This window comes from Ranitomeya imitator, chromosome 1 (genome assembly GCF_032444005.1).
Source record: "Ranitomeya imitator isolate aRanImi1 chromosome 1, aRanImi1.pri, whole genome shotgun sequence".
Taxonomy (NCBI): domain Eukaryota; kingdom Metazoa; phylum Chordata; class Amphibia; order Anura; family Dendrobatidae; genus Ranitomeya; species Ranitomeya imitator.
This window is the reverse complement of record NC_091282.1, coordinates 892337263-892354820: the sequence shown is the minus strand read 5'-3', so window position 1 is coordinate 892354820 and position 17558 is coordinate 892337263. Positions and strand designations below refer to the sequence as shown.

The 17558-nt window shown below is 42.7% G+C and overlaps 1 protein-coding gene across 1 annotated transcript; it reads left to right on the top strand.

Moving 5' to 3' along the window:
- Nucleotides 1-494: 494 nt before the first annotated feature.
- LOC138658196 (C-X-C motif chemokine 10-like) lies at nt 495-17226 on the top strand. The gene is made up of 4 exons (XM_069745710.1): nt 495-771; nt 3184-3319; nt 10468-10548; nt 16216-17226. Exons 1-4 carry the CDS (start codon nt 600-602, stop codon nt 16268-16270), a joined length of 444 nt encoding a protein of 147 aa, XP_069601811.1. The 5' UTR covers nt 495-599; the 3' UTR covers nt 16271-17226.
- The last annotated feature ends 332 nt before the right edge of the window (nt 17227-17558 follow it).

The following is a 17558-nucleotide window of genomic DNA, read 5'->3' as shown; positions in this document are numbered from 1 at the left end:
GGAGAAGTTGCAGTTTGGGTTCGCTCATCTCTACTAGCAAGCTTTCCAGACTATTCAGGTCTCATCATCAGGCTCAGAGACCTGAGTAATCTCAAAAGCTTGCTATTCCTTGCCATCTTTTCAGTTAGCCATTAAAAGGTATCAACCACCGAGGACTCTCAAATTTTAACATTTTTTAAGATATATTTTTCCTTTGACTAGTTAACAGTCAATTAATTTTTTGAAATTAAAAAAATTAGGTCGCGACCACACTAGGACTGTGACATGGCCACTTCATCTGGTCACCAAACTGTTTTTTTGTCCTTGGTGTCAATGAAAACTTAGGTGCGCCTCTTACTTGACGGTGTGTGGTTATGGATGTACACAAAATGTTGCCGTGGTGAGCTATGCATGCTGCATAATTTGTTCCTCTTTCTCTTCTTTGAAAGTTGGGAGAATGAATAACACTCAATAGTTTGGGCAAGTACTGTCTCCCCATTCTTCCAAGTTAAAATCTTGTTTTAACCAGAAAGTGTGATCCTTTTTTCAGTGCTATGTTGTAATTTTGATTTCCTTTTTATTGAATTGGGATGCTGGATTAGCATTTTTGGAAAGTTTGCATGCATACTTCCTCCTTTTGGGAAATAAAACTAGGGACTCCTGTGGAGAATGGTCACAGAGCAGAAGAGCTGACGAACGTTGCTGTAGTTACTGCAGATTTGAAAATGACAGCTAAGTTGTTGGCTATAGTTTGCCTGCTGGGACTGCAGTTCTGGATTCGTCATGTAGTTGGTGAGTAGATTACTTTATTTTCCATAGTTTTACAGAAAGTCAATAATAAATCATTTCACATTTCAGAAACCATTTTGTCAGAAACAAATGTGTTTCTTATTGCATTAATTGCAGTGTGATCTGAGCTGAGCAAAAAAAATCATAGATGAGCATTGAATCATTAGATAACATTAATCAGTGTGCCATCCGATTTTTTTTATCGGAATGCACTTGTCCGTTTTTAGTGCAGATGAGCAATAGCCTTAAGGTACCTTCACACTAAACGATATCGCTAGCGATCCGTGACGTTGCAGCGTCCTCGCTAGCGATATCGTTCAGTTTGACACCCAGCAGCGATCAGAATCCTGCTGTGATGTCGTTGGTCGGGGCTAGAAGGCCAGAACTTTCTTTGGTCGCTGGATCACCCGCTGACATCGCTGAATCGGCGTGTGTGACACCGATTCAGCGATGTCTTCGCTGGTAACCAGGGTAAACATCGGGTTACTAAGCGCAGGGCCGCGCTTAGTAACCCGATGTTTACCCTGGTTACCATCCTAAAAGTAAAAAAACAAACGCTACATACTTACCTTCCACTGTCTGTCCCTCGGCGCTGTGCTTTCCTGCACTCACTGTGAGCACAGCGGCCGGAAAGCAGAGCGGTGACGTCACCGCTCTGCTTTCCGGCCGCTGTGCTCACAGCCAGTACAGAGAAGCAGAGCGCCGGGGACAGACAGCGGTAGGTAAGTATGTAGCGTTTGTTTTTTTTACTTTTAGGATGGTAACCAGGGTAAACATTGGGTTACTAAGCACGGCCCTGCGCTTAGTAACCCGATGTTTACCCTGGTTACCGGCATCGTTGGTCGCTGGAGAGCTGTCTGTGTGACAGCTCTCCAGCGACCAAACAGCGACGCTGCAGCGATCCGGATCGTTGTCTGTATCGCTGCAGCGTCGCTTAGTGTGAAGGTACCTTTACACAGACAATTGTTCCATCAGTCACATATAAGTAAATGGAGCAGTAGTTAAGCATGCAAATCACCTCTCCACTGACAAAGGGGACTCTGGGCCTTTCATTCTTGAGATTGGTGATAGTACTTATCAGCTTTGCTGCATAGGTTGGTACAGAATGAGCAAAGTCATGTCGTCAGTGTCAGATGTATTGTACTTTCTCAAGCCAAGATAACACAGCATAGAAAGACTATTCACACACACGTAAAGGTACCATCACACTAAGCGACGCTGCAGCGATACCGACAACGATCCGGATCGCTGCAGCGTCGCTGTTTGGTCGCTGGAGAGCTGTCACACAGACAGCTCTCCAGCGACCAACGATCCCGAGGTCCCCGGTAACCAGGGTAAACATCGGGTTACTAAGCGCAGGGCCGCGCTTAGTAACCCGATGTTTACCCTGGTTACCATCCTAAAAGTAAAAAAACAAACGCTACATACTTACCTACCGCTGTCTGTCCCCGGCGCTCTGCTTCTCTGCTCTGGCTGTGAGCGCCGGGCAGCCGGAAAGCACAGCGGTGACGTCACCGCTCTGCTTTCCGGCCGCTGTGCTCACAGCCAGAGCAGAGAAGCACAGCGCCGAGGACAGACAGCGGTAGGTAAGTATGTAGTGTTTGTCTTTTTTACTTTACTTTTTTACTTTTTTTTACTTTAACGATGGTAACCAGGGTAAACATCGGGTTACTAAGCGCGGCCCTGCGCTTAGTAACCCGATGTTTACCCTGGTTACCGGTGAAGACATCGCTGGATCGGTGTCACACACGCCGATTCAGCGATGTCTGCGGGGAGTCCAGCGACGAAACAAAGTTCTGGACTTTCTTCCCCGACCAGCGACAGCACAGCAGGGGCCTGATTGCTGCTGCCTGTCACACTGGACGATATCGCTAGCGAGGACGCTGCAACGTCACGGGTCGCTAGCGATATCGTCTAGTGTGACGGTACCTTAAGGCTTTAAAAACACGTCTCTTGTATTCCCTGGTATAGCGGGAAGAGGGGGGTAAGGCATCACCTGGAGACTGTGATAATCTACAAGATTTCCTTTAAATTTGCTGCCATAAACCACATTCACCTTTGCTGCCTGCACAAAAAGTAAAATTGGTGAATGCCAAATTTATTGTGTTTTTTGACATCTCTTTTGACAATTTTGAAAGGTGTCAAGATAACGGAGTGGGGCTAATTTTACCCAAAAAGTTACACAGTTGTCCAAAGCAATCAATATCCTTGATCGATACATACAAGTTTAAAAATGAAGCATCATCATCAATTGTCCAATTATGTCTTAGATAAAATAAAATACTGTATGAAAGATTTTTCAGACTGTTATAGGTCATGTACCTAGTGTCTATGTGTAAATATTCACCCTTTATCAGTGTATGTGTCATTTGTCAGTTTTTTAATTCAGATTTCACATCACTTGTGTGATTTCAGGTTCGCAGTTAGATAACAGACTGCCAGGTGGGAGATGTCGGTGTCTTAAAGTGACAATGGATGCTATACCAAAGCAATCGATTAAAAACATTAAAATTATACCTTCACGTGTTTATTGTCCAAATATCGAAATTATGTAAGTGTAGAAGCTATGACTTTATATATTAAATATATAGAAATATATTATTGATAATATTAGAAATTACATTAGAAATATCTTGTCAGAAGATGCAGTGTGGCAGTATATAGTAATTTGGTATATAAAATAGAATAAGGATATTCCCCATGCTGCAACAGCCACATGGTCCAAAACGGCAACCCTATCTGGTGTGTAGTCTGTTTAAACAGGGTAAGTTGGCCACACACGTTGGTTATACCACAGCTCTATCTGTGAAACAAAGAATTTTAAAAGGAATCTGTCAGCATGTTGTTGTTATGTAATCTGAGAGCGGCAAAATGTAGGAGCAGATCCTGATTCCAGGGATGTGTTACTTATTAGGCTGTGGGCTGCAGTTTCTATACAATCAGGGTTTTATCAGCAGTAGATTATCACTAGAGGACTAGGTTTCTTGTGCAGACTAGTCGGGCTAATCAGTGTAACTCTGCCCCCACCACTGACTGGCAGCTTGCTGACAAATATCAGTGTACACAGGAAGCTGCGAGTCAGGGTTGTATACAGCTCAGATGTCTAAGCTCTGCTACATCAACATCAGACAAAACATGGATTCTATAACAACTACACAAAGCAGTGCAATAAGTGATACATCTCTGGAACCAGGCTCTATGTTTCTACATTTCCATAGCAAAACCTGCTAACAGATTCCCTTTAACTATCATGGTAATGTCCACGCAGTTTTGTGGGTAAGATTGTGATTTTGCCGGAAAAATAGCACAGCCACTTAGCACTTTATTTGAAAACCCAATCTACACCACATAGGACTGGTTTTAGCCACATGCTGACTGCAATATGGGGATCGAGTCTCAGGCTCTATGTACATGGTCATATTATGACTCAGTCCATCAATTATATATATTTAGCTTTAACCCCTTCCCACCCTGCGATTTTCATTTTTGCCCTTTCATTTTTTGCTCCCCTTCTTCCCAGAGCCATACCTTTTTTATTTTTCCATCAATATAGCCATATGAGGGCTTTTATTTTTGCGAGACGAGTTGTACTTTTGAGTGGCACCATTAGTTTTACTATTTAGCATACTGAAAAATGAGAAAAAAAATCCAACTTCGGTGAAATTGCAAAAAAAAAGTGCAATTTCACAATTTTTTGTGTCTTTTTATTTGCCATGTTTACTAAATACTAAAACTGACCTGGCAATATGATTCTCCAGATCAGTTCGAGTTTGCAGATACCACAGATAACAAACATGTATAGGTTCTTTTTTATTTATGTGGTTGAAATTTGTAAGAATTTCTGACACCCACAGCGTCTCCATTTTCCATGATATGGGGGGCTGGGTCAGGGCTTATTTTTGAGCCCCAGGCTGACGTTTTTATTGATACCATTTTGGGGTAGAATCGATGTTTTGATCACCTGTTATCGCATTTTATTGTAATGTCGCTGTGGACCAAAAAAAAATAATTCTGGGGTTTCAATTTATTTTCTTCTTATGCCGTTTACCGATCTAATTACTTTATATTTTTATAAGTCAGACATTTTTTAACTCAGCGATACCAAATATGGGTATTTCTTATTTTTTTAAATTGTTTTATTTTTATTTGGTCAAAAGAGGGATAATTTGAACTTTTGTGTGTTTTTCTGTTATATTTTTTAAAACTTTTATTTTTTTAATTTTTACTGGCTTCAATAGCTGTGATCATCCAATTACCTCTGCAACACATAGCAGTGCTTCAGCCCGTCTATGTGTAGCAAAAATAACGATTTCTGCTACACAGAAATCACAGCGTTCATAGTAGATTCACAAGGACAGTCAGAAGGGTCTTCTGCAGACTACCGCAATCACGTGGCAGGGGACTTGTGTTGTGGCGCGCCTCCAGACGGCGCGTATTACATTCCTCTGTCTGATTGACAGTGGTATTTAACCCCTTCCCGACCCATGACGCCACGTAGGCGTCATGAAAGTCGGTGCCAATCCGACCCATGACGCCTATGTGGCGTCATGGAAAGATCGCGTCCCTGCAGATCGGGTGAAAGGGTTAACTCCCATTTCAACCGATCTGCAGGGACAGGGGGAGTGGTAGTTTAGCCCAGGGGGGGTGGCTTCACCCCCTCGTGGCTACGATCGCTTTGATTGGCTGTTGAAAGTGAAACTGCCAATCAGAGCGATTTGTAATATTTCACCTATTATAACGGGTGAAATATTACAATCCAGCCATGGCTGATGCTGAAATATCATCGGCCATGGCTGGAAATACTAATGTGCCCCCACCCCACCCCACCGATCGCCCCCCCAGCCCCCCGATCTGGCCGGTACACTGCTCCGGCTCCCCTCCGTCCAGTGCTCCGCTCCCCCCCGTGCTCTTGTCTGCTCCCCCCGTGCTCCAATCACCCCCCCGTCCCGTACTCCAATCACCCCCCCTGCACTCCGATCCACACCCCCCCGTGCTCCGTTCCACCCCCCGTGCTCCGTTCCACCCCCCGTGCTCCGTTCCAGCCCCCCCGGGCTCCGTTCCACGCCCCCCGTGCTCCGTTCCACGCCTCCCGCGCTCCGATTCCGCCCCCCATGCTCCGATTCCCCCCCCCCCCGTGCTCCCCCCCCCCACCCCATCATACTTACCGATCCTGCGGGGCTCCGTCCGTCTTCTCCCTGGGCGCCGCCATCTTCCAAAATGGCGGGCGCATGCGCAGTGCGCCCGCCGAATCTGCCGGCCGGCAGATTCGTTCCAAAGTGCATTTTGATCACTGAGATAGATTATATATCAGTGATCAAAATAAAAACAATAATAAATGACCCCCCCCTTTGTCACCCCCATAGGTAGGGACAATAAAAAAATAAAGAAATATTTTTTTTTTCCACTAATGTTAGAATAGGGTTAGGGGTAGGGTTAGGGGTAGGGGTAGGGTTAGGGGTAGGGTTAGGGTTTCGGTATGTGCACACGTATTCTGGTCCTCTGCGGATTTTTCCACTGCGGATTTGATAAATCCGCAGTGCTAAACCGCTGCGGATTTATGGCGGATTTACCGCGTTTTTTTCTGCGCATTTCACTTTTACAATTGCGATTTTCTATTGGAGCAGTTGTAAAACCGCTGCGGAATCCGCACAAAGAAGTGACATGCTGCGGAATGTAAACCGCTGCGTTTCCGTGCAGTTTTTCCGCAGCATGTGTACAGCGATTTTTGTTTCCCGTAGGTTTACATTGAACTGTAAACTCATGGGAAACTGCTGCGGATCCGCAGCGTTTTCTGCAGCGTGTGCACATACCTTTAGAATTAGGCTATGTGCACACGGTGCGGATTGGCCGCTGCGGATTCGCAGCAGTGTTCCATCAGGTTTACAGTACCATGTAAACATATGAAAAACCAAATCCGCTGTGCCCATGGTGCGGAAAATACCGCGCGGAAACGCTGCGTTGTATTTTCCGCAGCATGTCAATTCTTTGTGCGGATTCCGCAGCGTTTTACACCTGTTCCTCAATAGGAATCCGCAGGTGAAATCCGCACAAAAAACACTGGAAATCCGCGGAAAATCCACAGGTAAAACGCAGTGCCTTTTACCCGCGGATTTTTCAAAAATGATGCTGAAAAATCTCACACGAATCCGCAACGTGGGCACATGGCCTTAGGGTTAGGGTTGGAATTAGGGTTATGGCTACAGTTGGGATTAGGGTTATGGCTACAGTTGGGATTAGGGTTAGGGGTGTGTTGGGGTTAGGGTTGTGGTTAGGGGTGTGTTGGGGTTAGGGTTGTGATTAGGGTTATGGCTACAGTTGGGATTAGGGTTAGGGGTGTGGGGGGTTAGTGTTGGAGTTAGAATTGAGGGGTTTCCACTGTTTAGGCACATCAGGGGGTCTCCAAACGCAACATGGCGCCACCATTGATTCCAGCCAATCTCGTATTCAAAAAGTCAAATGGTGCTCCCTCAATTCCGAGCCCCGACGTGTGCCCAAACAGTGGTTTACCCCCACATATGGGGTACCAGCATACTCAGGATAAACTGCGCAACAATTACTGGGGTCCAGTTTCTCCTGTTACCCTTGTGAAAATAAAGAAATGCTTGCTAAAACATCATTTTTGAGGAAAGAAAAATGATTTTTTATTTTCACGGCTCTGCGTTGTAAACATCTGTGAAGCACTTGGGGGTTCAAAGTGCTCACCACATATCTAGATAAGTTCCTTGGGGGGTCTAGTTTCTAAAATGGGGTCACTTGTGGGGGGTTTCTACTGTTTAGGCACACCAGGGGCTCTGCAAACGCAATGTGACGCCCGCAGAGCATTCCATCAAAGTCTGCATTTCAAAAGTCACTACTTCCCTTCTGAGCCCCGGCGTGTGCCCATACAGTAGTTTACCCCCACATATGGGGTATCAGCGTACTCAGGAGAAACTGGACAACAACTTTTGGGGTCAAATTTCTCCTGTTACCCTTTGTAAAATAAAAAATTGCAGGAGATCATTTTTGAGAAAATAATTTTTTTTTTTTATTTTCATGGCTCTGCGTTATAAACTTCTGTGAAGCACTTGGGGGTTCAAAGTCCTCACCACACATCTAGATTAGTTCCTTTGGGGGTCTAGTTTCCAAAATGGGGTCATTTCTGGGGGATCTCCAATGTTTAGGCACACAGGGGCTCTCCAAACGTGACATGGTGTCCGCTAATGATTGGAGCTAATTTTCCATTTAAAAAGCCAAATGGCGTGCCTTCCCTTCCGAGCCCTGCCGTGCGCCCAAACAGTGGTTTACCCCCACATATGGGGTATCAGCGTACTCAGGACAAACTGGACAACAATATTTGGGGTCCAATTTCTCCTATTATCCTTGGCAAAATAGGAAATTCCAGGCTAAAAAATCATTTTTAAGGAAAGAAAAATTATTTTTTATTTTCATGGCTCTGCGTTATAAACTTCTGTGAAGCACCTGGGGGTTTAAAGTGCTCAATATGCATCTAGATAAGTTCCTTGGGGGGTCTAGTTTCCAAAATGGGGTCACTTGTGGGGGAGCTCCAATGCATAGGCACACAGGGGCTCTCCAAACGCGACATGGTGTCCGCTAACAATTGGAGCTAATTTTCCATTCAAAAAGTCAAATGGCGCACCTTCCCTTCCGAGCCCTGCCGTGTGCCCAAACAGTGGTTTACCCCCACATATGAGGTATCGGCGTACTCGGGAGAAATTGCCCAACAAATTTTATGATCCATTTTATCCTACTGCCCATGTGAAAATGAAAAAATTGAGGCGAAAAGAATTTTTTTGTGAAAAAAAAGAACTTTTTCATTTTTACAGATCAATTTGTGAAGCACCTGAGGGTTTAAAGTGCTCACTAGGCATCTAAATAAGTTCCTTGGGGGGTCTAGTTTCCAAAATGGGGTCACTTGTGGGGGAGCGCCAATGTTTAGGCACACAGGAGCTCTCCAAACGCGACATGGTGTCCGCTAACGATGGAAATAATTTTTCATTCAAAAAGTCAAATGGCGCTCCTTCCCTTCCGAGCCTTACCATGTGCCCAAACAGTGGTTTACCCCCACATATGAGGTATCGGCGTACTCAGGAGAAATTGCCCAACACATTTTAGGATCCATTTTATCCTGTTGCCCATGTGAAAATGAAAAAATTGAGGCTAAAAGAATTTTTTTGTGAAAAAAAAGTACTTTTTCATTTTTACGGATCAATTTGTGAAGCACCTGGGGGTTCAAAGTGCTCACTATGCATCTAGATAAGTTCCTTGGGGCGTCTAGTTTCCAAAATGGGGTCACTTGTGGGGGAGCTCCAATTTTTAGGCACACGGGGGCTCTCCAAACGTGACATGGTGTCCGCTAAAGAGTGGAGCCAATTTTTGATTCAAAAAGTCAAATGGCGCTCCTTCCCTTCCAAGCCCTGCCGTGCGCCCAAACAGTGGTTTACCCCCACATATGAGGTATCAGCGTACTCAGGACAAATTGGACAACATCTTTCGTGGTTCAGTTTCTCCTTTTACCATTGGGAAAATAAAAAAATTGTTAATAATAATTTTTGTGACTAAAAAGTTAAATGTTCATTTTTTCCTTCCATGTTGCTTCTGCTGCTGTGAAGCACCTGAAGGGTTAATAAACTTCTTGAATGTGGTTTTGAGTACCTTGAGGGGTGCAGTTTTTAGAATGGTGTCACTTTTGGGTATTTTCAGCCATATAGACCCCTCAAACTGACTTCAAATGTGAGGTGGTCCCTAAAAATAATGGTTTTGTAAATTTCGTTGTAAAAATGACAAATCGCTGGTCAAATTTTAACCCTTATAACTTCCTAACAAAAAAAAATTTTGTTTCCAAAATTGTGCTGATGTAAAGTAAACATGTGGGAAATGTTATTTATTAACTATTTTGTGTCACATATCTCTCTGGTTTAACAGAATAAAAATTCAAAATGTGAAAATTGCGAAATTTTCAAAATTTTCGCCAAATTTCCGTTTTTATCACAAATAAACGCAGAATTTATTGACCTAAATTTACCACTAACATGAAGCCCAATATGTCACGAAAAAACAATCTCAGAACCGCTAGGATCCGTTGAAGCGTTCCTGAGTTATTACCTCATAAAGGGACACTGGTCAGAATTGCAAAAAACGGCAGGGTCTTTAAGGTCAAAATAGGCTGGGTCATGAAGGGGTTAACTGGCTCACAACCACCATGGCTGTTAGGGGCATATCACAGCTGATCAAATGTCACGTGCAGGGAAAGATGCGGGCTCAGCACCAAAGCCCGCATCAAAGTTAGGGACATATCCTTGGACGTATCTATACATCCAAGGTTGTGATGGGGTGAAGCAGAGACATAACTTGATGCTTGTGGGTCCCAGTGGAAAGTATACATATGTGAGGGGCCTTGGATTCATCTTTGGTTGTAAATCTAAAGTTCATACAGGAAGCTCTAATGTCCCTATAAGGGAGGATTTAGGAGATATATATATATATATATATATATATATATATACCGTATATATATATTAATTAAATTGCTTCTCTATTTTAAATAGTGCTATTAAGGGAAGAGTCAGATGGCCCTATAACTCGTCCCGACCACAACACATGTATTTCTATGCAGCTGTCACGCTCGGGTTAGGAGAGCCTCCACCAAGTCCAAGCATTGCACTGCAATTATGCAATTAATGCTATATAATTCTCTTCTAGAGTAACAACAAAGGCTGATCAACTTGTATGCATTGATGCCGAAGCAAAGTGGTTTAAAAACATGCTACCTCGTCTAATGCAGTAAGTAGATGGTTTTTAATCTGCGTTTTAGCATAAACCTCTCCTGGCAGTTTTACAGATGTTAACATAAAGCTACAACACATACAACAAGTAATGGTAGAGCATTAGAGATGGGAGAATATATTCTCAGGACTCAAGTAATAAGCCGAGCTGGTGCTACTATGGCCTCTCCTCACAGAAACACATTCTCCATTTATTAGCATACCTGTACCTTCAGGTCCAGCTCCTTCGGGCTCCCTTTCCATTTGTGGGAGATCCTCTCCAGATGAGTCAGGAGAAACTGAGGCACATTCCAAGTAAACTTCAACAATAATATCTTTACTGATTCCATTATACAGCACAGCCAAAGACTTCACATTCATGATAACGGGTTTCACGAAATAACATTTCTTTTCTTTCCCTGCTCTTCTCTCATGATCACAAAGCGCGGGCCCGGGTCGGACCGTCCCTGACGATCCTTCAGCATTTTCTCTATTGTACAAAAAGCAGGGTGTGATTAATTAGTTAAAAATTAACTTTTAATATATTCATTTAAAATAGTATACCATAGAATAGTATTAAAAAAATACATATAGGACTCACAATATATCACATTCAAAACGGAATGCCAATTAAACCACAATACCACAAACCTCAAACTGTTGAGGATCTTATGACAAGAAATTCCATTGGCAATTGAAGAGAACTATATGATTTCACATCAAATATCTTTCAGCAAACCAAAAAAAACAAATAATATACATTCTCCATATAAGATGCTGAGTAGAGTGCAATAATACCTTTCAAATGGTTTCTGAGTGGTGTGAAAAAAGAGGGACAGTCTCACCACATTCTTTTCAAAGGTAAGACAAAAGCCATTTATATCTGGTGCTATGTCTGGGGAGATGGCACATTCTCATCCATACAAATACCCCATCGTTATATGTCACCAGTTCCCATAGAAACCCCAAATAGATAATATATACTTCTTGGGAGGTTACAGGTTATATATACTAGATTCCTTGATAGGGTGTTGATCCAGGGAACTAGTCTGATTGCCGTATGTGGAGTCGGGAGGGAATTTTTTTCCCCAATGTGGAGCCTTCTCTTTGCCACATGGGTTTTTTTTGCCTTCCTCTGGATCAACATGTTAGGGCATGTTAGGTTAGGCTATGGGTTGAACTAGATGGACTTATAGTCTTCCTTCAACCTTAATAACTATGTTACTATGTATATACATTTTACAGGGAATGGTAATACATGTATTAGTGTAGCAGTACTATCATAAGTAGGCGGTAGTACATGTACCCATGTAGCAATACCATTATATAACAACACATATACAGTACATCATCATAGAACAGACATTATCGAGACCTGTTAAGGAGGAAAAGCACAAAGGGAACATATTCCTTCATCTCCTTACACTACATTGTGTGCATATAACACTGCCATGATGACATCATGTCAACTTGGCTAATCAAAAGACGAGCCGGGAATGCTGGGAGATTAAGAATAGTGATGAGCGAGTATACTCGTTGCTCGGGTTTTCCCGAGCACACTCGTGTGATCTCCGAGTATTTGTGACTGCTCGGAGATTTAGTTTTTCTTGCCGCAGCTGCAGGATTTACAGCTGTTAGACAGGCTGAATACATGTGGGAATTTCCTAACAAACAGGCATTCCTCACATGTATTCAGCCTAGCTAGCAGCCATAAATCATTCAGCTGAGGTGATGAAAACTAAATCTCCGAACACTAACAAATACTCGGAGACCACCAGAGCATGCTCTTGAAATCTCGATCAACGAGTACACTCGCTCATCACTAGTTAGTTTGCAGGCCTCTCATCCAGTGGTCACATATTACTGACCTAGCCAATGGACTAGAATCCTACAAATTGATTCTACTATCTGTATTAAGCGTTCACTGCAAATATTCCACTGGTATTAACCAGTGACACATGTGTCTGGCAAGGTGAACCATTGTTTTCTGGGCAACATCTTGTAATAGTTAAAATAGAACTGTAATTTTCAACAAACTTTGCATAAATAAATAGTACATGTGATTATAAGAAACCTTGTAATGTTTCTTATCAGAGAAATCAACTTTCCCACTTATCAGCCACTTCTTTCCCTAACTCCTGAACATGTTATTCACTCTGGAAAAAAAAAACATCTCAAATCCAGACCTCAAGCTCCCTATGGTGTCATGTGACACAGTCCCTCATACATTGTGCTGAGCTTTTTAACAAATCTTTTACCTTTACTCAGAGCTGGATTCACCATCTACACTGATTACTATTGCTCTATCATTGACTCCACACCTCTGTTGCTTTTGTCTGTGTGCTGGTAAATGAAGTCCATGAAACCTTCACTGTTCACATATACTGTGCTGTGTATGGTAGAGCTCACAGCAGCTAGTCTCCTCCCACCAGCTCAGAGTCAATTGACAATGTAGAGCTAGAGCTTGCAGAGGGGAAAACTGGTGAAAATGCAGGATACAAGACACATAAGGGCCAGAAATAGTCTTGTTTCTCTTGTACACACACTACAGCTTATTTTGAAAGGTCAATTGAAAGTATGGTTACTCTTTACATACACCTGTATTGTGAAGGTGGTTTTATCTACATAACACACAGCATGATTTAACAGTAAACTACAATTTAAAATTTGTAGAAATATTTGCTTGAATATCAGTGAACATGACTTCACAGCATAATATACATTTACATTTTGGTATTTTAGACGCACACTAACTCCAATTAATAAATCACTGAAACACAGGAAGAACAAGCACACATGTTTTTTTAACTAATTCTAAACTGTGGTTCCCAATACTGTAAGCTACAATACTAACCTATATTCAGGGTCGGACTGGGACTAAAATTCAGCCCTGGCATTTGAAGTCACACAGGCCCACTTGTCACATGGTGACTGTATAATATCTTTGTACAATTGTAGGCAGGGTCGGTTTTAGGCAAAGTGGGGACCTAGGCAAAGTTTAAAATGGGGCCCCAAATGCTAACATATTGCACATCACATCAAGTTGTTCAACGCTTGTTTCCCGGCCCCTTTCCACCAGCTGAGGAATAATGATAGGACAGAACGATCACTAATAGATCACCACACAGTATTATGTTATCAGCAGCACATCTACAGTTTACACCGGCGATGTGCTGCTGAGAACATTGATTTTTGCTCCAGCAAAAACAATCTGACTATGCAGCATTTTACTTGTTTAGTAAAATACAACCCATAGTCCTCCATATATTATATTGTGAACCACAGTCCTCCAAATAATATAATATACTCCCTATAGTCCTCCATATATTAAAATACACTGCTCTGTCCTCCATATAGCATAATACACTCCTCATAGTGCTCCATAGAGTATAATGCATCGCCATAGTCATCCATGTAGTACAATTCACTTCCCATAGTATAATGCACCCCATAGTTCTTCATATAGTATAACGTATTCCCCATAGTCCTCAATACAGTATAATGCAGCCCACATATAGTATAATGCAGCCACCACCCTACAGAATATAATGCAGCCACCACAGAGTATAATGCAGCCACCACATAGAATATAATGCAGCCCCCCTCATAGTTTAATGCAGCACCCTCATAGAGTATGATGCAATCACCCCTCAAAGAATATAAATATAATACAGCCCCCCATAGAATATAATGTAGCCCCGAATAGAATATAATACAGCCCACTTGCCAGCAGAATATAATGCAGCTCCATCAAAGAGTATGATGCAATGATGCAATCATCCCTCATAAAATCTAATACAGAGCATTATAGATTATAATACAGCCCACCTCCCCATAATATATAATGTAGCCCCCATAGAATATAATGCAGCACCCCCATAGTATATAACACAGCCTCCCCCACAGAATATAATATACCCCCCATAGAATATAACACAGCCTCCCCCATAGAATATAATATACCCCCACAATAGTATATAACACAGCCACATAGTATATAACACGGCCTCCCCCATAGAATATAATATACCCCCCATAGTATATAGCAAAGCCTGCATAGTATATAGCACAACCCGCATAGTATATAGCAAAGCCCGCATAGTATATAGCACAACCGGCATAGTATATAGCAAAGCCTGCATAGTATATAGCAGTACAGATCACAGCCCACATAGCAGTATAGAGCACAGCCCACGTAGCAGTATACAGCACAGCCCACGTAGTAGTATACAGCACAGCCCACATAGCAGTATACAGCACAGCCCACGTAGCAGTATACAGCGCAGCCCACGTAGTAGTATACAGCACAGCCCACATAGCAGTATACAGCACAGCCCACATAGCAGTATACAGCGCAGCCCACGTTGCAGTATACAGCACAGCCCACGTAGCAGTATACAGCACAGCCCACATAGTAGTATACAGCACAGCCCATTTAGTAGTATACAGCACAGCCCACGTAGCAGTATACAGCACAGCCCACGTAGCAGTATACAGCACAGCCCACACAGTAGTATACAGCACAGCCCACACAGTAGTATACAGCACAGCCCACACAGTAGTATACAGCACAGCCCACATAGCAGTATACAGCACAGCCCACATAGCAGTATACAGCGCAGCCCACATTGCAGTATACAGCACAGCCCACGTAGCAGTATACAGCACAGCCCACATAGTAGTATACAGCACAGCCCATTTAGTAGTATACAGCACAGCCCACGTAGCAGTATACAGCACAGCCCACGTAGCAGTATACAGCACAGCCCACACAGTAGTATACAGCACAGCCCACACAGTAGTATACAGCACAGCCCATACAGTAGTATACAGCACTTCCCACACAGTAGGATACAGCACTGCCCACACAGTAGTATATAGCAAAGACCTCATAGTAGTATACAGCACAGCCCACAGAGTAGTATATAGCACAGCCCACACAGTAGTATATAGCACAGCCCACACAGTAGTATATAGCACAGCCCACACAGTAGTGTATAGCACAGCCCACACAGTAGTATATAGCACAGCCCACACAGTAGTATACAGCACAGCCCGCATCTCTCCTCCCCCCCCACCCCCCGAAAATGGCCCCACAGTCCAGTAAAAAAAAAACCACACTCCTCACCTTTCCTCGTGCCCACGTTGCTCCCTGCTCCGGTCTCGGCGGCTGCCACTGCACTGCCTGGGACACAGTGAGTGCGCACGCACCCGCAGTGTCAGAGGCAGAGCGGGGAATGATGGGAGAGAGAGCATCAGCAAACACTCTCTCCTCCATCAGTGCATTCAACTGCAGTTGAATGCGACGGCGGCGCTGGTGGGGGGGTGAGTCGGCGCGCAGCGGCCCACTACTGGCATCAGCCCTTCTGGCATTTGCCAGGACTGCCCGATGGCCAGTCCGGCCCTGCCTATATTCTACCATGCTGGAGAGTGTGGAAAATAGGGGTGTAGCTCTATGTCACAAGAAAGCACCAGTGTGGAACTGTAGGTGAGGACACTGGTATGTGTTATGCATTGGTGCCCAAGGCCTTCAAGTAATGGCTCTGGTGGAAGAGCGATGGAAATTTATTTCTTCTTACAGGTTAGATCACTTGGCCTACAGTAATTATTTGATATTATTTGTCCATAAGTAATATAATATCTATGCCTTAAATACATGTGTTTATTTCTGTTATCCCTTTGGCAGAATAAAGAAACAAAACGAGGAGAGACAAGCAAAGCTCCAGACCACACAAGAATAAACTTTATGTGATCCGGTTGTCCGTTATGGTGTTCATACTGTGAATTATAAATGAGATTTGTACATGCATATATTATTTACAAGTATTTGAAAATCAAAAGTATTTTAGCCTAAATATAGTCTCAAACAGTTTTAATTTGTAAGTGACATTTTTATACGTGTAAAGAGAAAGAAAGCGCCAAATACAGTGCAGACACACCAAGATAATTAATATAGCAAGGCTTTATTAGAAAACATAAGTGCCAAGAATACATTAAAAACATTCAAAAACAAACAACCAAATATATGACTGTTAAGATCAGCATAGACAGACACAATGAGGCAAATACCCCGAAGTGGTTTAAGGAAATCAAACAAGAAAAAGTCACGGAATAAGACAATAAGAAATTCGGTTAATACAAATATTTTTGTGCGAACTTGAATAAGAGATGATGACTGAATAATGCCAAACTATCAAGTCACTACAAATGACACAAACAAATTGTTAGTCGAATACCAATCCTACAGTGACATGACAGAACAGGCATTAAATGCACTTTATGAAAGAATGTGAACCACGTATAAGGAAAAACACGCACAGAGCAACATGGCCATGTGTAAGGCTGCCAAAAATGCAATTAGATGGTGTCACTAAATATATATATATATAAATACAAGTATAGTACTAGTCAAGCAGTGACATTATAAAGCAGATATTACAGTAAGTGCACTATAGGAACTATGCCCTGTGAAAAATGCATCCTGCTAATGGAACAAATGCCAGAGCAACAGAGAAGAATAGCACAGAGTAAACCAATAAATTTCACAGATTAAAAGAACATATTTACCGCAGAATAGAGTCAATTGTGTCTGCCGGACCCAACACATGATGCTACAAGCAGCAGCTTCATCGGGGAAAGTGCATACTTTTTTATATCTCTTTCAGTAACCTCAATAAAGTTGTACTTATTACTTTCACCCTCTGTACTGTTTTCGTTGCTAAAATGATAGAATATTTTTACTTAAACACGTGAGCATGTGAACAGGCGCAGGCATTGTTTTCTGTAGGAACCTAAGCATTTAAAGTGTAAATTTTTTAGCATGTAACAATGAAACATAGGACAAAAAGAACAATTTCTAATAAAACCTTACTTTTCCAAGAGCATCATCCATAACAATTAAATTGTGGAAAATGTTATGGTTCCTTTCTTTGCCTCCCAATTCTCTACCCTGAAGATAAGACAAATTATTTGGGTCCCAACCATAGGTTTAAAATGTATCACGACCCCAAACCTTTGCAGCCAATTCCT